Source organism: Nerophis lumbriciformis, linkage group LG03 (assembly GCF_033978685.3).
Source record: "Nerophis lumbriciformis linkage group LG03, RoL_Nlum_v2.1, whole genome shotgun sequence".
NCBI classification, from domain to species: domain Eukaryota; kingdom Metazoa; phylum Chordata; class Actinopteri; order Syngnathiformes; family Syngnathidae; genus Nerophis; species Nerophis lumbriciformis.
The window spans coordinates 26,779,701-26,804,867 of NC_084550.2; the positions used below are offsets into that span (position 1 = coordinate 26,779,701).

Here is a 25,167-nt window from a genome sequence, read left to right on the forward strand (position 1 = left end):
ATAAGGCGCACCTAAAAACCACAAATTTTCTCAAAAGCTGACAGTGCGCCTTATAATCCGGTGCGCCTTATATATGGGTTAATATTAATATTAATTTTCATAAAGTTTCGGTCTTGCAACTACGGTAAACAGCCGCCATCTTTTTTCCCCGTAGAAGAAGCGCGCGGTGCATGCTGGGATATGTGACGTTTCATTTCCATTTGTGTGTTTATGTAAAGACCCCAAAATGGCTCCTATTAAGTGTGGTGTCTGTCTAATTATAAATAATGCAGACGAGGCGTGTTAACTGAATTCTCAACGTTTACTCACAGCGTGCTCATAACCACATTCTAACTCCCAGCATACAACGCTTCTCAGGGCTACCGCGCATGCTCGTCACTATCGTTGCATGCTGGGTAGTGTAGTTGTTATATTTGCTAGCTCATAACATCACATTAAGAGACACGCTTACGCGCTTAATTCAATACTCGCCGTCATTCCGGGTGGATTGACAAAAGACCTCCAGCCGCTAGATATTGGTGTCAACAGGGCATTCGAAGCTAGACTGCTAACTGCGTGGGAACAGTGGATGACAGAAGGCGAACACACCTTCACTAAGACAGGGAGACAGCGCCAGACGACGCCAACATCACCTTCACTAAGACAGGGAGACAGCGCCAGACGACGCCAACATCTGCCAGTGGATCGTAAATGCCTGGGCAGATATTTCGGTCACAACTGTGGTCCGAGCTTTCCGGAAGGCAGGATTCACAGAACTGCTGGACAACAGCGACACTGACTCCGATTACTTCGACGAGACGGAGCCGGCCATTTTGGATCCCACATTCGCCCAACTTTTCAATTCGGACACGAAGGAGAAGAATTCGAGGGATTTATGAATGAAGAATAACTTCAGAAAGTGAGCGTTATGTTTATTTTGTGTGTTGTGACATTAACGTTCGAGCAACATTATGTTGCTATTGCTCTGCACTATTTTGAATTTTACTATGTTTGTGATTGCACATTTGCGTACATTTTGGGAGTGAACAGAGTTGTTAGAACGCTGGTTTTTAATATATTATTAAAGTTTGACTGACCTATCTGACTGTTTTTTTGACATTCCTTTAGCGCAGTTAGATGCGGCTTACAACACGGGGCGGCTTATAGATGGACAAAGTTTTGAAATATGCCGTTCATTGAAGGCGCGGCTTATAACCCAGGGCGCCTTATGGTGCGGAAAATACGGTAATTGCATTCAAAAGGTGTAACTTGTACATTATATTTATTCATTGCACACAGACTGATGCATTCAAATGTTTATTTCATTTAATTTTGATGATTTGAAGTGGCAACAAATGAAAATCCAAAATTCCGTGTGTCACAAAATTAGAATATTGTGTAAGGGTTAAATTTTGAAGACACCTGGTGCCACAAACTAATCAGCTGATTAACTCAAAACACCTGCAAAGGGCTTTAAATGGTCTCTCAGTCCAGTTCTGAAGCCTACACAAACATGGGGAAGACTTCAGATTTGACAGCTGTCCAAAAGGCAACCATCGACACATTGCACAAGGAGGGAAAGACACAAAAGGTTATTGCTGAAGAGGCTGGCTGTTCTCAGAGCTGTGTCCAAACACATTAATGGAGAGGCAAAGGGAAGGAAAAACTGTGGTCAGAAAAAGTGTACAAGCGATAGGGATCACCGCGCCCTGGTCAAGATTGTGAAAAAAAACCCATTCAAAAATGTGGGGGAGATTCAGAAGGAATGGACAGCTGCTGGAGTCAGTGCTTCAAGATCCACTACCAAGAGACGCTTGAAAGACATGGGTTTCAACTGCCGCATACCTCGTGTCAAGCCACTGTTGACCAAGAAACAGCGCGAAAAGCGTCTCACCTGGGCTAAGGAAAAAAAGAGCTGGACTGCTGCTGAGTGGTCCAAAGTCATGTTTTTTGACGAAAGCAAATTTTGCATTTCCTTTGGAAATCGAGGTCCCAGAGTCTGGAGGAAGACAGGTGAGGCACAGGATCCACGTTGCCTGAAGTCTAGTGTAAAGTTTCCACCATCAGTGATGGTTTGGGGTGCCATGTCATCTGCTGGTGTCGGTCCACTCTGTTTCCTGAGATCCAGGGTCAACGCAGCCGTCTACCAGCAAGTTTTAGAGCACTTCATGCTTCCTGCTGCTGACCTGCTCTATGGAGATGGAGATTTCAAGTTCCAACAGGACTTGGCGCCTGCACACAGCGCAAAATCTACCCGTGCCTGGTTTACGGACCATGGTATTTCTGTTCTAAATTGGCCCGCCAACTCCCCTGACCTTAGCCCCATAGAAAATCTGTGGGGTATTGTGAAAAGGAAGATGCAGAATGCCAGACCCAAAAACGCAGAAGAGTTGAAGGCCACTATCAGAGCAACCTGGGCTCTCATAACACCTGAGCAGTGCCAGAAACTCTTCGACTCCATGCCACGCCGCATTAACGCAGTAATTGAGGCAAAAGGAGCTCCAACCAAGTATTGAGTATTGTACATGCTCATATTTTTCATTTTCATACTTTTCAGTTGGCCAACATTTCTAAAAATCCCTTTTTTGTATTAGCCTTAAGTAATATTTTAATTTTGTGACACACGGAATTTTGGATTTTCATTTGTTGCCACTTCAAATCATCAAAATTAAATGAAATAAACATTTGAATGCATCAGTCTGTGTGCAATGAATAAATATAATGTACAAGTTACACCTTTTGAATGCAATTACTGAAATAAATCAAGTTTTTCAAAATATTCTAATTTACTGGCTTTTACCTGTATATATATACACATAGATAGATAGATAGATGGATATTCCGGACCCCAGGCAAATTGTTTTTCTCTAAATTTGGCCCCTCCGTGTCAAAATAATTGCCCAGGCCTGCCTTAGACGCATCCTCGCTCATCCATGCGGACTGGACACTGGCCGAGGCTTGGTGGGCGGCCGAGGGTGGAGTCGGCTCTCTTGGTTGCTTTGTTGGGTCCGCTCCTGTCTCTGGCTATGCTCCCCCCCACCCCAGCAGACGATGTCGTGGAACCCCGCAGAGGCCTCCGCAGTGTATATGTTTGTTTTTACTTTGTAGCTGTATGTAGAAATGGCTGGTTGATGTTCCCCTCTTACATACATGTTTATGTGTGCTATGGCTATGAGGGCCTCAGTCTAGGGGCCCAGGCTCAGACTGAATTTTTTTTTCTCAACCCCTCTTCCCAGCATTTACCTGTTTCTCACCTTTGATTGATTGATTGAATTATTTATTTCAAACCTGCACAGTACAACAACACACATTTTTTTTTTTTTTTTTTTTTTTTACATTTTGGCAGTGACATTTATGCAAGGCTTGAAAAGGGGTTGGATGAAGCAAATGCTTATAATATCCCAACCCCTCTCACTCACTCCACATTTAACATAAACAATATAATATTGTTTCTTGTAAGGGGCGCCGTAAGTTGGCAGACCCGTCAGGGATCCTGTTCAGTTTGTCTGATCTTGAATGGGATTGTGCTGAAAATCTTAATTTCTCCTCGGGGATTAATAAAGTAATTAATAAAGTCCATGGTTCTCGCCCAGGAAAGGGTGGAGTCCCTTCTCCAGGTTGGGGAGGAGATCTTGCTCCAAGTGGAGGAGTTCAAGTACCTCGGAGTCTTGCTCACGAGTGAGGGAAGAATGGATGGTGAGATCGACAGGCTGATCGGTGCGGCGTCTTCAGTAATGCGGACGCTGTATCGATCCGTTATGGTGAAGAAGGAGCTGAGCCGGAAGGCAAAGCTCTCAATTTACCGGTCGATTTCCGTTCCCATCCTCACCTATGGTCATGAGCTTTGGGTTATGACCTAAAGGACAAAATCACGGGTACAAGCTCCCCAAATGAGTTTCCTCCGCCGGGTGGCGGGTCTCTCCCTTAGAGATAGGGTGAGGAGCTCTGTCATCCGAGAGGAACTCAGAGTAAAGCCGCTGCTCCTCCACATGGAGAGGAGCCAGATGAGGTGGTTCGGGCATCTGCTCAGGATGCCACCCGAGGTGTTTGGGGCACGTCCGACCGGCAGGAGGCCACGGGGAAGACCCAGGACACGTTGGGAAGACTATGTCTCCCAGCTGGCCTGGGAACGCTTTGGGATCCCCCGAGAGGAGCTGGACGAAGTGGCTGGGGAGAGGGAAGTCTGGGCTTCTCTGTTTAGGCTGATGTGTACATTGGTAAACCTCATTTCCTGACAACCTCCAGAGCTGGTTACTGGGTTATAAGCTCGCTTGTCTTTCGTGACCGGGCAGAACAGAAAAGCAGTCACTGAACCAGACGGGTTACGCTAGGGAAAATGCTGTAAAAAATGTAATGTAATTCGAAAACTACGTTAGCGGTTAGAAACATGCAAGCAACTAGACGGATACATGCAGCTCTTTTGAAACGGAATAAGCCGGTTAAAAGACACAGGGAAGTCTTCACACATACTGAGTTGAAACATAAACTGATCTTGTTCAATTTCGTCCTGTCTGCCTTTCCACCACTTTGAAGGACTGTTTTCCCTCTGCCTTTCTTCCTCATGGTCTCAAAGGAAGGGCTGGTCAAAGCAACAGGGCCTCTCTTCATCATGCCAGGTGAGGAGACCCTCAACTCCATCCAGCCAGACATTTTTCTCTCTTGAGAGCCTTATGGATTTGTGCACCGTCTCTTAGAACCACCGTGGAGCTTTCATGACAAAATCCTCCTGAAGAGCTTTTTGGCACAACTGTGTGTGTGTGTGTCTGTGCTTTTCAAGTCCTTCTCCCCAGGCCACCGCAGTTATCTGCGCCACATCACAAGGTGCCCTATTAGAGTGCAGCAGAAGCGTCCGGCGTCTGCACGTTTAACAGCGGTTAAAGAGAGACAGACGAATGGTGTGGAGGCATGAGGGAGATGGATGGATGGCTGGGGGAGCCACCCCCTAACCCTTCTGCTGCTCTTTGGTGTCGTTTGGCTAAGATTTCATCATTGATCTGTCTTGTCTGGCGTCCCTCCAGCTCGCAGGGGAAGGACGGGAGGCAGGTGAGGCTCAGTATGTGTTTTTAACAGCGCATTTCAACAAAAATTCAAGCAGAAGCAGGGCTGAGCCGTAAGGGTTTGAAAACACAGTTTTAACTAGTCTGTTCTTTCACACTTTAAAGATGGACATACAATGTTTGGTTTAAAATTAAGGCAAGTACTGTGATAAATGCAAAATTAAACAAATTATGTGAGTTGTGTGGTCCTCTGTGTTTTTAAATGTTGATTTCTATTTATTGTTTTCATTTGTTTTACCCTTTAAAGTCGTTTTTAATCATAATTATATTTATATTTATTTATTTTTAGTTTTTATTCAGTCATTGGTGGAGCTAAGGATAATATTTGAATATTGTTTTTAATATTGTTGTGCAGCACTTTGGAAACATTGTTGTTGTTTAAATGTGCTATACAAATAAAGTGGATTGGATTGGATTTTCTTCATAAACTCCCCCGCCCCTTTTGTACAAATGGACACGCGGGTTACCGGGAGAATTAATTTTATTTTTTTGCACTTACTGTACACCAAGGCTGCATAATTAATCCAAATTTTAATCACGGTCACAATTCGGGCTGCCACACTTAAATGAGCGTGGTCGTAATTAACATTTTGAAAACCAGGCTCTGCTGCATATCCAATCCAATCCTTTTTATTTATAAAGCACTATTAACAACAAAATTGTCAAATTAACACTTTCAAACCATTGCAAGTAGATTGCTAACCTGCAGGAAGCAGTTTTTTTTAATCCATTTTAATGAACAGTCTGGATTTCAGTAGTAAGGATGGAACCATACACACATTTCATATCAAAGTTATAGTGCACAAAATTAACACGAACGCCTGGGCCGATAGCAAATTTTGCTCAACGATATATTGACCGACAAATTATTGTAGATAAATGATAATATTGCCTTTTTTTTGGGACCAAATTTACCACTGATGTAATGACAATACATAATAATGCAAGTAGGGCTGGGTGATATATGGAATATACTGGATATATCGCGGGTTTGTCTCTGTGCGATATAGAAAATGACTATATGGTGATATTGGAGTATATGTTCACACGCAGTTGCTCTTAGCTGCGGGCATTACACGACAAAAAAGCGCGTGAAAATCAGTGGTATTCAGTGAGGTAAGATGAATTAAATGCGCTGACAGTTCATTGCTCCTGCCAAATGAATTGCACTGAGTGGAGCGGATCACCACTCCAAGATGGCGGCCCCGCGTCTCGTCTGCAGTAGGCAGTAGCGCTCCATGCTGCGTACCCTTAGAACATGTCTATGGTTACACCTACAACTCACGGATTCAGACATTCGGCACCGGGGGCTGTATAGCTCGGGTTGGTAGAGTGGCCGTGCCAGCAACTTGAGGGTTCCGGGTTTGATCCCCGCTTCCGCCATCCTTGGGCAAGACACTTTACCCACCCACACTGGTTTAATTGTAACTTAGATATTGGGCTTAACTATGTAAAGCGCTTTGATTCACTAGAGAAAAAGCGCTATATAAATATAATTCACTTCATCATCTTAAAAGTACGGCGGCTTCCGACCGCCCCCGCCCAGCGGTCCAGGGCACAGATAGCAGGCCCGTCAAAATTTCCATCGGAATCATTCCAAAGATAATTATCCAAAGGAGAACCTTACATTTACGAATATAAAAGTTAGCCAAATAATGACAAATCGGTGTCGTCACAGATGTCTACGGGTTCTAGCCAATGGCTTGACTGAAGGGGGCGGGTTTTCCGGGACAAGAGGCGGGACTTCCAGGACAAGGATCGGGAAGTTGCCGGAAAAGAGAGCAAGACACGGAAAAAGCCAGCCTGTAGGAAGGGTGAAACGCTGCAGCAGACGGAAGCCGAGAGAGTGAGGTCGGCGAAGACGGTGTATATGTGGAACTAGGAGCCAAGCTTTTTCGACAAAAATGGAGTGCCTACCCAAATAAACCGGGGAAAACGTCCATCAAGTAATTCACACTTTAATATCGTCGTGCGTGTTGTTACAACTACATTACATAAGCCGTCTAGCTCGCTGTGTACAAACAAAACAAGAAATGTGGGCTAACACTTTACAGATACTGTAAAATGATTGTTCATGTTTGTCACTCAGTACAGATTGGTGTCGTATCGCCAGTGTTGGGACTAACGCGTTACAAAGTAACGCGTTACTGTAACGCCGTTAGTTTCGGCGGTAACTAGTAATCTAACGCGTTATTTTTTTTTATTCAGTAATTTAGTTACCGTTACTACATGATGCGTTACTGCGTTATTTTACGTTACTTTTGATGTAGTATCGGCTAGAAACAGAAGCGCTGCGGTGTCGCGTTCTTCTGAATCTTCCTCTGTCACAAGCCGGAGAGAAGAAAAGAGGCGCGGTCTATGTGTGTGTGTGTGTGGGGGGAGGTGATCCGCGGTTTGATATATGAAACAAACAAAAAAAAGTTGTTGTCACGTTCAGTCCACACACAGCGTGGTCATGGCGAGCGGAGTAACGGAGGAGCTTGAACGCCCCCGCCATTGAATCGGTGTGTTTATAAGTGCAGATTCGGTTGTGCAAAACGAGGCTTTTAAATACATGCTGAACGTGCTTGAACCACGTTACGACATCCCGTCGCGCACCCACTTCAGCAATAAGATTGTGCCAGATCCTTATGAGCAGGAGAAGAAAAAAGTTGTGGATGAACTATCCCGAGCATCAGCTGTTGCGCTCATGACAGACGGGTGGACGTCCAGCGGCTCATGACAGACGGGTGGACGTCCAGCGGAACTATAAGCGCTCACTTCATCACAGCAGACTGGGAGATGAGAAGACACGCCCCCTCTACGAGAGTCACCTTGCGCAGGTACTGACACAAGCAGTGGAGGAATGGAAGATAAAGATATCCCAGTCACACGTGATAATGCCAAAAATCTAATAATTACAGAGAATGAGGCAGGACTGGGACCACAGATAGGTGCTTTGCACATGTAGTGAATTTGGCATCACAGAAGGGAATCTCAGTCAATAGGATGGAGCGCCTCTTTGGGAGGATCAGAAAGGTTTCTTACTTCCACCCAAGCACAACAGCTGCTCATGTGCTTAAGACAAAGCAAGAAATGCTAAAGCTGCCTGCTCATACATGATGTCCCAACGAGGTGGAACTCCACTTATGATATGTTGGAGCAGCAGGCAGCTATATACACTGCATTGACCCACAACACCCTGAAGACAAATGTCACCCTGTCTGATGATGATGTGAGAGTGGCAGATGAGGTCCTCCAGGTGCTTAAAAGTGTTCCATCTCTACTGAGCACTGAAACTTCACCATCTGTGTCAATGATCCTGCCACTGAAAACAAGTATTCTACAATCCATGGCTCCAAGTGTGGAAGACAGCAGCATCACTCCAGATGTCAGGCTTTATTTCACTACCTATGTTTCAAGGAAGATGATGTTTCTTCTTATGTTGCACTTAAACTTGTTTTTTATTAATGGTCATTGGTCCAAGTTTAAAGAAAGGAGGAATGCCTTTTTATGTTGCACTGTTTTTCATTCATTATGTTAAAAGGAAAATAAAAATGTATGTCAAGTTGATCAACAGATTGTATTATTCTCCAGTGCAATAACAGTACTGAAATGAAGGCAAAAAGGGCATTAATGGGAGCTTTAAAAAAAAAAGAAGAAAAAAAGAAGTAACTAAATAGTTACTTTTCACAGTAACGCATTACTTTTTGGTGTAAGTAACTGAGTTAGTAACTGAGTTACTTTTGAAATAAAGTAACTAGTAACTGTAACTAGTTACTGGTTTTCAGTAACTAACCCAACACTGCGTATCGCATTGTGTTGTTTATTACAAACACAAAGAAGCTAGCTTATCTCTTTCCGTAGCTGGCTTTGACAGCTAATACCGAAGCACGCCAATGTTTTACTGTGCTAGGGTTCCTCAGTGTTCGCTCTTACAATAACAATGTCGCTAAAGCTTGGTTATAATTCAGGTGACGGAACGTAAATTAAGTATTGCTTGGCGGTTTTGATTGCTCCCATTAGCTGCATTGCTAGCCACCCAAAACAAGCCATTTTTTTACCTTTTGTCTTCTTGTCTCTCGTAGTGATTGTGAATGATGGGCAAAATTCCCAAAAAAAGTGAAATTTTTAACAAATACTTAGGCCTACTATGCTACTGTGTTTTATCGTTGGTCATTATGGTGGTAATTGGTGAAAAAAGTTTTGACACTCAGCATCAAGGGTTGGAATTGGGGGTTAAATCACCAAAAAATTATTCCCGGGCGTGGCCACCACTGCTGCTCACTACTCCCCTCCCCTCCCAGGGGGGGGTGATCAAGGGTGATGGGTCAAATGCAGAGAACAATTTCGCCACACCTAGTGTGTGTGTGACAGTCATTGATACTTTAACTTTTTAACTTTAATGCAAACATTGGTTTGAATCGAGAATCGTGTTGAATCGAATCCTCTTCACAGGAATCGGATCAAACAGTTAGGTGCCCGAAAAATCCACACCCCTAACGTTTATCCATACAATATTGAGAAAAGCTGGTGACGTGTGGGGTAGCAGCACAGTCCACTCATCATAACGGTCATATACAAGACAATAACATGTGTGTTTACCTCGGAAGCCTCCCTCTAGGAGAGCCGTGGCTCGAATCCTCTTCTGTCCCGCCCACTCGTACTCCTCGAAGCCACGCCCACTGTCGCCGTCCATATCCACCGAGTCGTCCTCGCCGAGCACACCCTCCCGCTGACACACACATATAAACACGTCAGTGTCTTCAAAAGCAGTCAAAAAGTTGTATATTTGTCAGATTCAGAGGACACCAGTGTTTTACAGTGCAGACCAAAATGGCTTCCCCAGTTTCAATGCCCAACAGGCGTTATTAATTGGTCGAGAAGAATACAAAAATCACTTGAAGCGCTGCTATTGTTCAAATCTTCATTTTCATTTTGAGCTTCTGACGTTGCGCTCCAAATGAAATTCCACATTGTCATTTAAAACTGAAAAGAAGGAACTACGAAGGCAGTCGACGGGAGTAAAGGTTGATTTGGAGCATGCCGATGGTTGGGAAGCGTGCTCGCCATTAGGGACAGGCCTCTACGTGAAAGTACAGTGGAACCTTCATCTACGCACTTAAATCGCTTCTTGAACGGGGTTCGTTAATCGCAAAGGTCGTATAGTGAAGTGCCTTCAAGGTTTATTGGCGCTCTGTACTTCTCCCTACGTCCGTGTACCACTCCGTACAGCAGCGTTTTAAAAAGTCATACATTTTACTTTCTGAAACCGATACTGATAATTTCCGATATTACATTTTAAAGCATTTATCGGCCGATATTATCGGCAGTTCGATATTATCGGACATTTCTACTAAAGACAATTATCTATCATCCAATTTGTTTCTTATCTCTTGGTTACCTTGTCAGGCTTCCTTATCCATAAAAATGTTGGTTTTAATATTTTTGGTGTGGGCCATTGAGCCTTTTTTTTTTGTCAGTATACCCCTCGATTATATTATTCTTTTATTTTTCCATATTTAACATATTGTGTTGAAGTTTGGGGAAATGTTTATAGAACAAACATAGACCCAATAATTAAACTTCAAAAAAGGGTCATTAGAATAATACACAAAGCGTGCTACTATGAACATACCAATCCATTATTTATAAGTTCTAATGTGTTAAAATGTTCAGATATTGTGTTTTTAAAAACAATGGAAATTATGTTTCGAGTAAAGAACAACAGCCTTCCAGCTTGTATTCTTAGGTTATTTCAATTAAGAGGAGAAACCCATAATTTACGGGGGGTATTGATTTTTGAAATAGGTAAAGCAAGAACGAATATAAAATACAAATGTATTTCAGTTTTAGGAGTTAAATGGTGGAACAAGCTCAGTGATGAGTTGAAGACATGTACTTCTTTGTTAAGGTTTAAGAAAACATTGAAAGGTGAGATAATTGAAAATTATAAAATATAGTAACAATTACTTTCATCCTATTGATTTTGATTTTTTTTTTTTTACATTGATGTTCCAGGTAATCTTATTTTCAGTGAAGATATAGGATAGGCAAATATAAGCTTTGGCTTCAGCCTATTCCTTTTTCGGTCATGCTTTTTCTTTTATTTTATTTTCCTTTTGTGTGTAAATGTGTATGATTGTTATACTGTATATGTATAGTCTGTACTCTTAAACTGGTCACACAAAATGGTTAATGGTTGATGGTTGATTATATGACCGAAATAAACTTATTTCATTCATTCATTTCAATTGTAAAAAATGGTAAAATGAACCTCAAGAGAATCGTGTAAATCAGGGATGGGCAATTAATTTTTACCGGGGGCCGCATGAGCAACCTGAGCACTGCTGGAGGGCCACACCGACAATATTTCAATTAAATTTTGCTCAAATTATTTTTGATGTACCGTAAGATAAATAATAATAACAACAATTTCATTTAACTTAACTTAACTTTATACAAAAGCAGATTGCTTTTGATGGTTTTATTTTTAACAGTGTCTTACGCAACACTTCCGGATGTATAATACAATGCAAAAATGTCAATTTCTGTCACTTTATCCTACATCATCTTTAAAAGTCCAACATTTTTCCCCATCAGATTTGGATAACCATCTGTTGTCACACCTGCCAGCTTGTCCCATTTCAGTCCCATACCTGCCAACTTTTGAAATCAGAAAAACCTAGTAGCTAGGGTCCAGGGGCCGCAGGCCCCGGTAGGTCCAGGACAAAGTCCTGGTGGGGGGTTCAGGCCCCCCGACGCAAAATGATTATTAGCATTCAGACAGGTTAAAATGTTGCTAAAACCATCACTTTTCTATCAGTCACAGTGACTTTTCAAAACAAAAATATTAAAGCAAAAATCATATGGGTTGATTGACATGTTTATTCTGTAAGTTAACTTCAATAGTTTGAAATTATTTTGACAGTTAATGCCAGTTATCCTGTCAACCTTTCACAAGACTTCAATTTGTTAATTGAAAGTATAAACAGTATAAACACTTTTTACAGTAAACAAATGGTAAAACAGTACTAAACAATTCCATTAAAAAACAAATTGGTGTCATTATTAACTTTCTGTCCAAGCTACTGCCTTGTTCAATTGTAAAAAATATTCTGTGCCTAAAATTCACATTTCTATCACAATTATCATACTGTAAACATCGTAAGCTAACTTCATTAAAATTAATAGTCCTGTCAATAGCATGGAATTACAATTCAAATGTAGTTTTTTTGTAAGCCTTTCAAAAGAATTCAAAATATGAAAAATTAATGAAAATTAATTTAAGCCATCAGACACTTGAAAAGTGGCACATCACATCTCTAATGTAATCATTTCAACTTTTCAACAGAAATAGCACTGCAAAAATATTAAGGACATACTTCTGTATTTTGGTAGTTGTGCTGTCAAAATCTTGTCTGCACAAGGTGCAATTCGCATAGTTTTCACCCTTTTTGGAACGGATAATTATTCCCGGATAGGCTTTTGAATATTCTTCACGGAATGACTGCAGTTTTCTTTTCGGTTTAAGACTCGTTTGCCATTTTTCTCCGGCTGATTCCATGATCGTTCGCTCGTTTGGAAACAATGGCAACTGGTGCCTCGTGCTTGGCAGCGGTGCTATAAATAGCCTCGCGCATGGCATTCGGAATGGCTCGATAGGAAGTTACGGGAAGCAGTGTCAATTGTCATTGTTGTTACGCGATTTCGTGAATAAAACTTAAAAAAAAATTATTTTTTTTAATTAATGAAAAAACGTATTTTTTAATCACTGCAACCGTAACCCGGAATAGGTTGATGAAAACCGTACTAATTACGGGAAAACCGGAGTAGTTGGCAGGTATGCAGTCCTAACATGTCCAAACATGCATTTACCTATGTGAACAAGTCATTCCCTGTGGTTGTCTCTTTAATTGACTGCATGGCTGCCAGCTCCTCCGTGATTTGAAAGTCTGCAGTTATCCCACGTAAGAAGATGAGCAGCTGGGCGGTGTCACGTACATCGCAGCTCTCATCCAAAGCCAGCGAAAAACAGTCAAAGTTTCCAGCGATGGTCTCAACCCGCCTCGTTACAGTGCGTCTGGAGAGTGATACGTTCTCAAATGCGCCCCTCTTCTCCGGGCATATCAGCGCAACAGAGTCCAATAAGCACCCCTTAATAAACTCTGTCAGAAAACGCCTTACTTTTTCTGGCGATTTTGTGAGAAATGACGAAACTTGTCCTGACAGCTGCATCTCTGGGGGTGTGAAATTTGGCCAAAAGTCCTTGTTGGGTTTGCTGTTTTACCATCAACGCATCAGCCTCCCTTTTGCGCGCTCTTCATTGGACAGATTACGGTATTTTTCCTCGTGCTTCGCCGTGTAGTGGCGATTCAAATGATATTCTTTAAACACAGCAACATGTGTACCACAAATTAAGCACACGGCTTTACCTTTAATTTATGTAAAGAAATATTAGGCAGTCCATGCTTTGTTGAACACGCCGTTCGTCATCAACTTTTCTCTTTTTAGCGTCTCGGGAATAACCGGGCATCACTTGTCGCTGTGCACCTTCACTCACAGGTTACACCCGGACATACGCTCATAAATAACACTTTTCAAAATAAAACTTTACCTTTAATTTCTGTAAAGAAATACTTGGCAGTCCATGTCTTGTTGAACACGCCATTCGTCATCAACTTTTCTCTTTTTAGCGTCTCGGGGGTAACCGGGCATCACTTGTCGCTGTGCACCTTCACTCACAGGATACACCCGGACATACGCCCATAAATAACACTTTTCAAAATAAAAGCAGCACAATTGTATTGCACGCACGACATATATGTTTTTTTAAATGTATTTTGTAATTTGTGATTGCCGCTGTTCACATTCACTCACAATCGCGCACGAGCATACGTCCACATGGAAGTAACACAAGTACCGCTTTTCAAAACAAAAGCAGCACAGTTGTATTAAACACTCGACATAGATACTTTTTAAAATATATTTTGTATTTTATGATTGGCCTCACGCGGGCCGGACAGGGACGCACAAAGGGCCGGATGTGGCCCGCGGGCCGTAGAATGCCCAGGTCTGGTATAAATAAATAAAAGGTTGTTGTGTTACCGATCTCTTTAATGCCAGCAAGCACAAAATGAACGAATGAAGCGTTCGCACACAAAAGTTGGTAAATGGTGGGTTTTATGAATGGAGGTTCCACTGTGTTTTCAAAAGCGGCTCATTTGTGTGAATTCTTCAATGATTTGGGGTTTAATCCCTATATGATGAGCACGCCTCCCCATTTTGAAGAAGGCCGTTATCTACAGAAAAGGGGCTACTGGTCAGTGCTAATGTGCAAAAGTGAGTGGACAGCTATGACAGGAAGTTAAGAGGTGATGGGTCAGCATCTACAGGAAGTGAAGGTTTGACAGGCTGTCCAACCGGGAAGTTAGGCGGGGCTCGGGCGGGGCCTGGATTGTACTACCTGGATGAGGCATTGCTCCACATGTCTACTCATCTCCTCCTCGCTCCCAGCCAAGGGGGCACTGCACAGCGGACATACCTGGCCCCCGTCCTCCGGCTTCCTCCTCTTCATCTTGCCTATGCGGGCTGGACACAGCAGGGGTGGGGTTTGGAGAAAGAGGCAGACCGTAAAATAAAATGTGCAGACACCAGTCATGGTAACACAGGAGACAGTTGGTAAGGTTGAATTTTGGGCCTCATTCCTGTGAGAATCCTGCGTGTGACCGAACGAACCCAGACACACTTCATATGCCAACAGTTTGAGCCAAACTCTCCCAACATGTCTCTAAATTCCAGACTATAAGCTGCTAGCTTTTTCCCCACGCTTTGAACCCTGCCGCCTGTGAAACTGTGCAGCTAATTTATGGATTTGTCATGATGCAAATAATTTTCGTAAAGCACATGCAGAGACACTTCGATGGTGTGTTATTGTTTGCGCAGTGGCGCCAACAGTTGGGAGAGTTCGCTCACTGCAGGTGCTGCTTAAAGCTATGAACCGGAAGTACAAGTGCTGCCGTTTCGTTGTCTTAATCATCCGTGGCGTTTGTACATCTATGCATTCTTTATTCATCACTAAGTTTTACAATGCAACTAAAACAATTCTTACTTACTAAATCGTCGCATGTGGAGTGATTTCATGCATGTTTTTGTAAGTGCTATCGTATTGGGATGAAGGTAGGGTTGTTAGCATTAGCCAACATGCTAACACGTTTACGAGTGTCTTGTGTCAGTATTATATTACAATGGCATTATTTTTGTATTGTTTTTGTAAGTTTTTAAGTCTGTTTAGCATCCGCAGCTTGATGACGACGACTTCTGTTTTGTTTGATCAGCCGTTTTACTGCCCTGTCACAGACACCCTTTGGATACATCCATCCATCCATCCATTTTCTACCGCTTATTCCCTTTGAGGTCGCGGGGGGCGCTGGAGCCTATCTCAGCTGCACAATTATATGTAAATAAACATTTATAAGATATTCTTACTTAAATAACACATTTCACAACGTATAAATCTGTGGCTAATATATGGAAAAATATTGTCAAACTTAATGTGGCTTATATACCGGTGCGCTCAACAGTCCGGAAAATTCGGTAATATTGAACTTTTAACGACTTGATTTGTTCATATTGACAAATGTGCTGTTTTAGATTGCAATAATTTTCAACGAAGGACACTTACTACAAACGTCGAGCTTGTGTGCTTAGCTGTCGAGTAGCTGCTCGCTCCTCGTAGCCGACTGGCTACCGTGTTTACCTTTTTGTAAGTGACTTGACTAAAGTACAAAACACACCAATCTTGCGTGTTCACTGGGAGGACATTTAGATGTTAAACATGCTGTCCAGCTTTGTTAGCATTAGCCAATGCGCTAACACGTTTACGAGTGTCTTGTGTGAGTATTTTATTACAATGGCCTTATTTTTGTAAGTTTTTAAGTCTGTTTAGCTGATTGGAGAGCTAGCTTCCACAGCTCCATGACGACGACTTCTGTTTTGTTTGATCAACCATTTTACTACCTTGTCACAGACACCTTATGGAAACAATTATATGGTAAATAAACATTTATAAGATATTCTTTTAAATAACACATTTCACAATGTATAAATCTGTGGCTAATATATGGAAAATTATTGCTTTTCTTGTCAAACTTAGTGGGTGCGGCATATATACCGGTGCGCTCAACAGTCCGTAAAATTCGGTAATATGCAACTTTAACGACTTAATATTTGTTTATATTGACAAATGTGCTGCTTTAGATTGCGATAATGTTCAACGAAGGACACTTACTACAAACGTAGAGCTTGTGTGCTTAGCTCCATGATGACGACTTCTGTTTTGTTTGATCAACCGTTTTACTACCTTGTCACAGACACCCTTTGGAAACAATTATATGGTAAATAAACATTTATAAGATATTCTTGCTTAAATAACTCATTTCACAACGTATATATTCATGGCTAATATATGGAAAAATGTTGCTCGTCTTGTCAAACTTAGTGGGTGCGCTTAATAGTCCTGAATATTTGGTAATATGCAACTTTTAACGACTTAATATTTGTTTGTATTGACAAATGTGCTGTTTTAGACTGCAATGTTGTTCGACGAAGGGCACATATTACAAACGTCGAGTTTGTGTGCTTAGCTGTTGAGTATCTGCTAGCTCCTCGTAGCCGACTGGCTACCGTGTTTACCTTTCGTAAGCGACTTGACTAAAGTACAAGAACACACCAATCTTGTGTGTTCACTGGGAGGACATTTAGATGCTCCATGACGACGACTTCTGTTTTGTTTGTTCAGCCATTTTACTACCTTGTCACAGACACCATTTGGAAACAATTATGGTACGTAAACACACATTTATAAGTAAACGCGCTTCAAGACTGCTTAAGTTTACGTGCGAGCCGATATCACCCAATGCTGACTGACATCTGATATCAGTATCGGATTGACAGAGGTCAGTATGTAATACATTTGAGAAGCCAAACTTTGGTCATGTGTACAAATAAATAGGTAAATACAAAAATACTTGTTTTTTAGTCCTTTTTTTCTACACATATTGTGTCATTAAGAGTATTAACAAACCCTTTGATGGGAGAAAAACACAAAGACACGTGTATAAAGGCACATTTTTTTAATGTATGTCTTTGGTGTACTATTACCAGTTTGGGGTAAAACACACTATTTCCATCATTTTGTACTGCTTGATGACTCGAATTTTACCGCCGCAACCACGACAGGTGCCGCGACCGCCCTCGTCTTTCGCCGTAATGCCCAAAAAATTAACCAACATGGACGACAAGAACATGCCGTGACCGCCCTTGACTTCCATCCATCCATTTTCTACCGCTTATTCCCTTTGGGGTCGCGGGGGGCGCTGGAGCCTATCTCAGCTACAATCGGGCGGAAGGCGGGGTACACCCTGGACAAGTCGCCACCTCATCGCACGGCCAACACAGATAGACAGACAACATTCACACTCACATCCACACACTAGGGCCAATTTAGTGTTGCCAATCAACCTATCCCCAGGTGCATGTCTTTGGAAGTGGGAGGAAGCCGGAGTACCCGGAGGGAACCCACGCAGTCACGGGGAGAACATGCAAACTCCACACAGAAAGATCCCGAGCCCGGAATTGAACCCAAGACTACTCAGGACCTTCGTATTGTGAGGCAGATGCACTAACCCCTCTGCCACCGTGAAGCCCCGCCCTTGACTTGTTACTTGTTAATAGACGACGGATGTAACAGTAAACGGTATAATGATAATTTGCGATAGTTAGTAATACCATTTAATCTTTTAATTACCGAAAAAGCGTCATTTATTAATGTATTTTCGGCTTGGTTTAACGTAATTTTCCCTCGCTTCCCGCCGTGCGTTTAAGAGCGCACTACCGTGTTTGGATGGAGACAGGTGTTGACAATATTGGAGACACTTGTCCCCACACTAAAAGTACACAGCAAAGGAAGAAAACGATTTGATGTTTTGCAGCAGGCGACGTGTCGTGATAAAGTCTTTACTTTGTTTACTGGGATGTTCACTCCTCCTTTATTTAACTGCCAACTGTATCAGTGTTCAAATAACATCAATACTGGCTAAAATGTTTTGTCATCTCGTCGAATTGAACGCAGGTGGTGAAGATTGCGTATTCGATGTGAGAGGGATCACTCCGGGGTGTTTTTTTGGTTGGCCTAACTGTTGTACTGAAACATTAGGGAGGCGTTGGAGAAGAACAAAGCTTGTTTATTAGACTTCATCTTCATTGGTCAAACTGCTTTGTGTTTTATTTTGATATCAAAAAGTACATTTTTTACATTACTTGTGTGGTTTTTTTTCATGTCACAAAGGTATTACTTCAAAAAACATGCATGTGACACATCATTTTGTTAACGTTTTATTGTGTACAGTTAATTCCTATACGAGATATTTCCGCTCAAACTCTTAATGGATCTGTCCCGATACAGCATCTACATCTACATCACTTAAAATTAATCAAATAAATAAAAACTTTACGAAAATGTTAAAAATAGAGATTTAAATAAATAAATAAAAACTCTCTCAATCAAAATGTAAAAAATATAGATAAAGGCATCATGTAACGACAAAAAGCTGACAAGTTGATGTTATTAGAGAATAAAAATAACTAATATTTGTCAGTATATATATATATATATATATATATATATATATATATATATATATATATATATATATATATATATATATATATATATCCTGCCTTGAAAGAAAATAATTGTTTGCCTTGGTGCCCTAAAACAGTGTTTTTCAACCACTGTGCCGTGGGAGATTATCTAGTTTCACCTATTTGGGTTAAAGATATTTTTTGCAAACCAGTAATTATAGTCTGCAAATGATGTGTTGTTGTTGAGTGTCGGTGCTGTCTAGAGCTCGGCAGAGCGACCGTGTAATACTCTTCCATATCAGTAGGTGGCAGCCGGTAACTAATTGCTTTGTAGATGTCGGAAACAGCGGGAGGCAGCGTGCAGGTAAAAAGGTATCTAATGCTTAAACCAAAAATAAACAAAAGGTTAGTGCCCTCTAAGAAAAGGCATTGAAGCTTAGGGAAGGCTTTGCAGAACGAAACTACAACTGAACTGGCTACAAAGTAAACAAAAACAGAATGCTGGACGACAGCAAAGACTTACTGTGGAGCAAAGACAGTGTCCACAATGTACATCCGAACACGACATGACAATCAACAATGTCCCCACAAAGAAGGATTAAAAATAACTGAAATAGTCTTGATTGCTAAAACAAAGATTCGGGGAAATATCGCTGAAAGGAAGACATGAAACGGCTACAGGAAAATACCAAAAAAAAGACAAAAAGCCACCAAAATAGGAGCGCAAGACAAGAAGTAAAACACTACACACAGGAAAACAGCAAAAAAGTCCAAATAAGTCAGGGTGTGACGTGACAGGTGGTGACAGTACACCTACTTTGAGACAAGAGCTATATTGATGCATGCGTGGTTATGGTTTAAAGTCATATCCAACAATCGCGACGACGACTTTTTACTGTCAACTGAGTTTCATTTATTAATGCAGTGTTTTTCCATTTCAACCTTTTTTGAGGTTTTCATAAAAGTTTCCGGAGGCACACCACCAGCAGAAAACGTTCAAAAATGAAACTCCACCAGGTCGTCGTGCCTTATTTTGAGTTTGTTGGTGTTTTCCTGCATGCAGTGCTTTAGTTTTTTTGTCTTGCGCTGTTATTTTGGTGGCCCTTCCTGTTTTGTTGGTGCTTTCCTGTAACAAGTTTCATGTCTTCCTTTGAGCGCTATTCCCCGCACTGGTTTTGTGTTAGCTAGTAAGGCTATTTAAGTTGTCGCTATCCTTCTTTGTGTGGACATTGTTGATTGTCATGTCGTGTACGGATGTACTTTGTGGGCGCCGTAAGTTTTTGCTGTCGTCCAGCATTCTGTTTACTCGGTGACCAGTTCAGTTTTACATAGCCATTCCTATGCTTCATTGCCTTTTCCTTATGTTCATTTTTTGGTTCAAGCATTATTATACGTTTTTACCTGCGTATTGTGATCACAACAAACCATCCTCGTCTCACCCGACACATTCTGACTTTTACAAAGCAATTAGCCACCTGCTGCCACCTACTGACATGGAGTATTACGTGGTTACCCTGCCGAGCTCTACACAGCACAGACACTAAGCAACGGCACATTATTTACAGATAATTATTGATTTGAAAAAAATATTTTTGGGACCAATTAGGTGAAGTTGCATAATTTCCCACGGCACACCAGACAATGTCTCACGGCACACTAGTGTGCCACGGCACAGTGGTTGAAAAACACTGTATTAATTTACTGACTTTATAAACATGATATGAATTTTAAGAAAAAAAGAAAAAAACATTATGTGACGATGAAAACTATCGATGTAATCATAGTAGTATGGATTAGATACGCTCTTGTACTTGGTATCATTACAGTGGATGTCAGGTGTAGATCCACCTATGGCGTTTGTTTACATTGTGACGCCGGATTTTTTCTACACAAAAAAATGTGCCTTGGCTCAAAAAAGGTTGGAAAAACACTGCCCTAAAATCAGTGTTGGGCTAGTAACGCCGTTACTTTCGGCAGTAAATAGTAATCTAACGCGTTATTTTTTATATTCAGTAACTCAGTTACCGTTACCACATGATGCGATACTGCGTTTTTTTTTATGTAGTATCGGCTAGAAACCAAGAAGATCTGAGTGTGTTTTATTGGAGCGCTGCAGAAGAGGTGACCGGAAAAGAGGCGCGCGCTGTCTGTGTGTGTGTGTGGGAGGGGGCGTGTCTGTGTTTACATCATGGCGGAGCTCGTCGAGTTTCTTAACATGGAGATATTCTCACTACTTTTCTTTTGTCGACCACAAAAAAAAGAACACTTTAGTTAAATGTAAGTTGTGTCTTGGATCAAAGATCCTATCCTAGCAATTCAAATCAGCTGAAACAGCTACAAAAGCAACATGCTTCGACGAAGCTAGTAAAGAGAGACATACTTCACCTCCAGCAGCGGCTGGATTTTAAGGAGGCACTGCACACTGAAGGTACACACTCTGTCAATTCTCTTATATACTCTTTCATTCTAGACTTCTAGAGTGTTTGATTATCACATCACTCTAAATGTATGGACTATAAAGTTCACAAACATAAAGAGGGATCCTAGTGGGCCAGGCCAATCTTTCCTTATCTCTAAACTAAAACTGGGGAAATGTGTAAAGTGTTCTGGGCTTCAGACATGATTTTATTCCAGAATTTCTTGAGAGAAAAAAAGCCCTGGTTAGGCTTTATGTATGTAGTGTGTGCCTTCTTTGGTTTATAGCTATGTTGTTATTATGCTGTTTGTTACTTATGTATGTTATGTTGCAGCTATTTAAAATAGTTTTGTCAATTTGTTCTGGCCTGAAACAAATTGGCCCATTGAAACATATCTTTGTCTTTGTGTGTTGTATGTAGAGCACATTGCTTAGCAGAGTTCAGTGATGCAAATGCATGTCAAGTTGATCAATAGATTGTAATATCTCCAGTGCAATAACAGTACTGAAATGAAGGCTAAAAGGGCATTAAAGGGGGCCTTCAAAAAAAAAAATATAAGTAACTAAATAGTTACTTTTCACAGTAACGCATTACTTTTTGGTGTAAATAACTGAGTTACTTTTTAAATAATGTAACTAGTAACTTAACCCAACACTGCCTAAAATGAGAGCCCTCCTTTAAAGCAGCACTTGCCTTGACCTTAAAAAAGTTAAAATTCGAGGCCTGGAATTGTGCAGCTATAGCACAAAATGTATTTATGTATGTTAAAATAGCATTATTTAAATGATGGTCACTCATTCATCCCCACCAAATGCTCAATATAGACACTTAGTTAATAATAATAATAATAATAATAATAGATTTTATATGTAAAAAGCACTTTACATTGAGCAAACAACCTCAAAGTGTATTAAAAATAAATAAAAACTAGAACTAGCACGCATATATCTAAAAAAAAAAAAGAAAGAAAAAAAGAAGTGTTTTTAGTTATATGTCAACAAACATGGTGGGTGTTGTTGATGTGTACATACCATTCAGTCGTGTTTGCCTGTTAGCTCGAACCCGTAAAAATGTCTGGAAATAATGGGAGAAAAAGGGACATTAGCTGGGCAGGAAACATCAGAGTGGATGTAGAAGGAGAGGCGCGGCGTGTGGATGTGAGATTGTGATGGATGTTGTTTCCAAACCTACTTCTTTCTTGCCTTCCACCTCCTCCATTACACCCGGCTTCACACACACAACTAACGCGCCGCTGAGGAGCGAAACTGCCACAAAAGTGCGCGAGTGTTTGCGCCGAGATGCCGCGCGCGACTGTCGGCACCGCGCGCCGCTCACTGCTGAAGGAGGATGGGGAAGGATTGAAAGTGGCGCCGGTCCCGTCCGCGGAGCGGCTCACTCGCCGCCATGTTGGCTTGTTATGATCACGTGACATCCGCGGGCGGAAGGGCGCGCTGGGTGAAGGTGCTACTGCGCCTTCTGGCCGCTAGAGGGCAGCAGAGGCCAACCCAGTTTAATAGGGATTTTTTCCCCTCACTATTTCAATGCTTATACGAAATGTTTTCTACGTAAATGTCGATTTATGGAAGTAAGGCCTACATTTTGTAATTGGCTTAATGGTTTACAATTATCAATCAAATCTTGGAGAATGATTAAGAGCACAAAAGGGATTTAGGTAGCCCTTATTGTCTTTTTATTTATTATTTTTATTATTATTATTATTAATTAGTATTTAATACTCTATCAGTTTTCTTTCCTTGATGATGAAAGTGCCTTGACTTTTGTGTGAATCATGAATGTATGTATAAAAATATACATATTTCAATTAGGGATGTCAGATAATGGCTTTTTTGCCGATAACCGATATTCCGATATTGTCCAACTCTTAATTACCGATACCGATATCAACCGATACCGATATATAGGGTCGTGGAATTAACACATTATTATGCCTAATTTGGACAACAAGGTATGGTGAAGTTAAGGTCCTTTAAAAAAAAAAAAAGATAAATAAATTAAAAACATTTTCTTGAATAAAAAAGGAAGTAAAACAATATAAAAACAGTTACATAGAAACTAGTAATTAATGAAAATGAGTAAAATTAAGTGTTAAAGGTTAGTACTATTTAGGGCTGCAACTAACGATTAATTTGATCATCGATTAATCTGTCGATTATTACTTTGATTAATCGATTAATAATCTACATTTCTATCCTTTCCAGTATTTTATTGGAAAAAAAACAGCATACTGGCACCATACTTATTTTGATTATTGTTTCTCAGCTGTTTGTACATGTTGCAATTTATAAATAAAGGTTTATTAAAAAAATAAAAAAATAAAAAAATGCGCATAGCATAGATCCAACGAATCGATGACTACATTAATCGCCAACTATTTTTATAATCGATTTTAATCGATTTAATCGATTAGTTGTTGCAGCCCTAGTACCATTATTGGACCAGCAGCCCGCACAATCATGTGTGCTTACGGACTGTATTCCTGCAGACTGTATTGATATATATTGATATATAATGTAGGAACCAGAATATTAATAACAGAAAGAAACAACCCTTTTGTGTGAATTAGTGTGAATGAGTGTAAATGGGGGAGGGAGGTTTTTTTGGGTTAGTGCACTAATTGTAATTGTATCTTGTGTTTTTTATGTTGATTTAATAAAAAAATAATAATAAAATAAAATAAATTAAAAAAACGATACCGATAATAAAAAAAAAAAACCCATACCGATAATTTACGATATTACATTTTAAAGCATTTATCGACCGATAATATCTCTAATTTCAATGCGTACGTCATGGTAGAAGTACTCATATTTTATCTTATTTTATTTGCATTATTATATCTGAGTATTTTATTGTCCTGTTTATGTCTGATGTTGTTGTTGTCTACCTTTACTTCTTTATGGACCTACAGATGGAAATCAGCCTTTTGGCTATTGATTGATTGATTGATTTAAACTTTTATTAGTAGATTGCACATATTCCGTACAATTGACCCGTACAAAACACCCGAATAAGTTTTTCAACTTGTTTTAAGTCGGGGGTCCACGTTTATCAATTCATGGCGACTGTTATTGAGTAAAATTCCAACTTTGATCATAAATATTGCACAGATGTTCAGTTTTTCTTGTAAAATTGTGACTTTTTAATGCATACTTGCCAACATTGAGATCTCCGATTTCAGGAGGTGGGGGGTGGGGGCGTGGTCTGGGGTGGGGCAGGGCGTGGTTGGGGGCGTGGTTAAGAGGGGAGGAATTATATTGACAGCTAGAATTCACAAAGTCAAGTATTTCATATATATATATATATATATATATATATATATATATATATATATATATATATACATATATATATATATATATCCTGAAAATATGCAAACAAAACTGTGTTTAGATAATTGATACTTCAAACTTGCATAAATAAATCTTAAGGAATATAACATAACTTGGCTTCTGAGAGCTTCAAAATGTAATGAATAAAATGCTAAAGTTGTTGATAAACAAGCAATTATTTTAATAATTAAATATGGTCATTTTAAATGAATTATTATGATAATTTAAAATTAATTATTTCAAATATTTTTATTTTAATGTATAATTCTAATGCCTGGATGTAATAAGGAGTCAGAAAAAATACAAATAAAAATACAATAAATGTTGATGTTTTTAGCAAAATATAGTAAAAATGTATTTAGTTTGTTTTTTTTAAATTAATAAATATATTTATTTTTAGGTAAGATAAACATAATAATACAATTTATCTCTAGTCTGGATGATTTAGTTCTTGTCACCCTGTTGTCCTTCCGTCGTGAAAAAAGGCTGTCCTCACTCAGGTCCGAATAGATCTGGAGGGGGCGTGGCCTCCAGCTCCGGCTGAAAATCGGGAGATTTTCGGGAGAATATTTGTCCCGGGAGGTTTTCGGGAGAGGCGCTGAATTTCGGGAGTCTCCCGGAAAATTCGGGAGGGTTGGCAAGTATGTTTTAATGCAAAATGGTGACATTTGTCATATAAAATTCAGACTTTTATCACACTATTGCCAATTTTTTTTGTTGTTCTTGTAAAACTGTGAAACA

At 40.4% G+C, this 25,167-nt stretch overlaps 1 protein-coding gene across 7 annotated transcripts in view; it reads right to left on the reverse strand.

Annotated features, from left to right (window-relative positions):
• rnf220a (ring finger protein 220a) overlaps positions 1 to 25,167 on the reverse strand; it is a 482,952-nt gene that overhangs the window by 33,892 nt on the left and 423,893 nt on the right. For 4 of the 7 annotated variants that reach the window (XM_061936135.2, XM_061936143.2, XM_061936120.2 and 1 more), the window contains 3 exons: positions 22,108 to 22,150; positions 14,482 to 14,606; positions 9,621 to 9,750 (listed from right to left, as the gene is read on the reverse strand). In XM_061936135.2, the coding sequence (XP_061792119.2) occupies positions 9,621 to 9,750; positions 14,482 to 14,606; positions 22,108 to 22,150 (298 nt within the window). The remainder of the gene's footprint in view (positions 1 to 9,620; positions 9,751 to 14,481; positions 14,607 to 22,107; positions 22,151 to 25,167) is intronic. The other 3 variants (XM_061936166.2, XM_061936152.2, XM_061936128.2) reach the window with 1 other exon arrangement.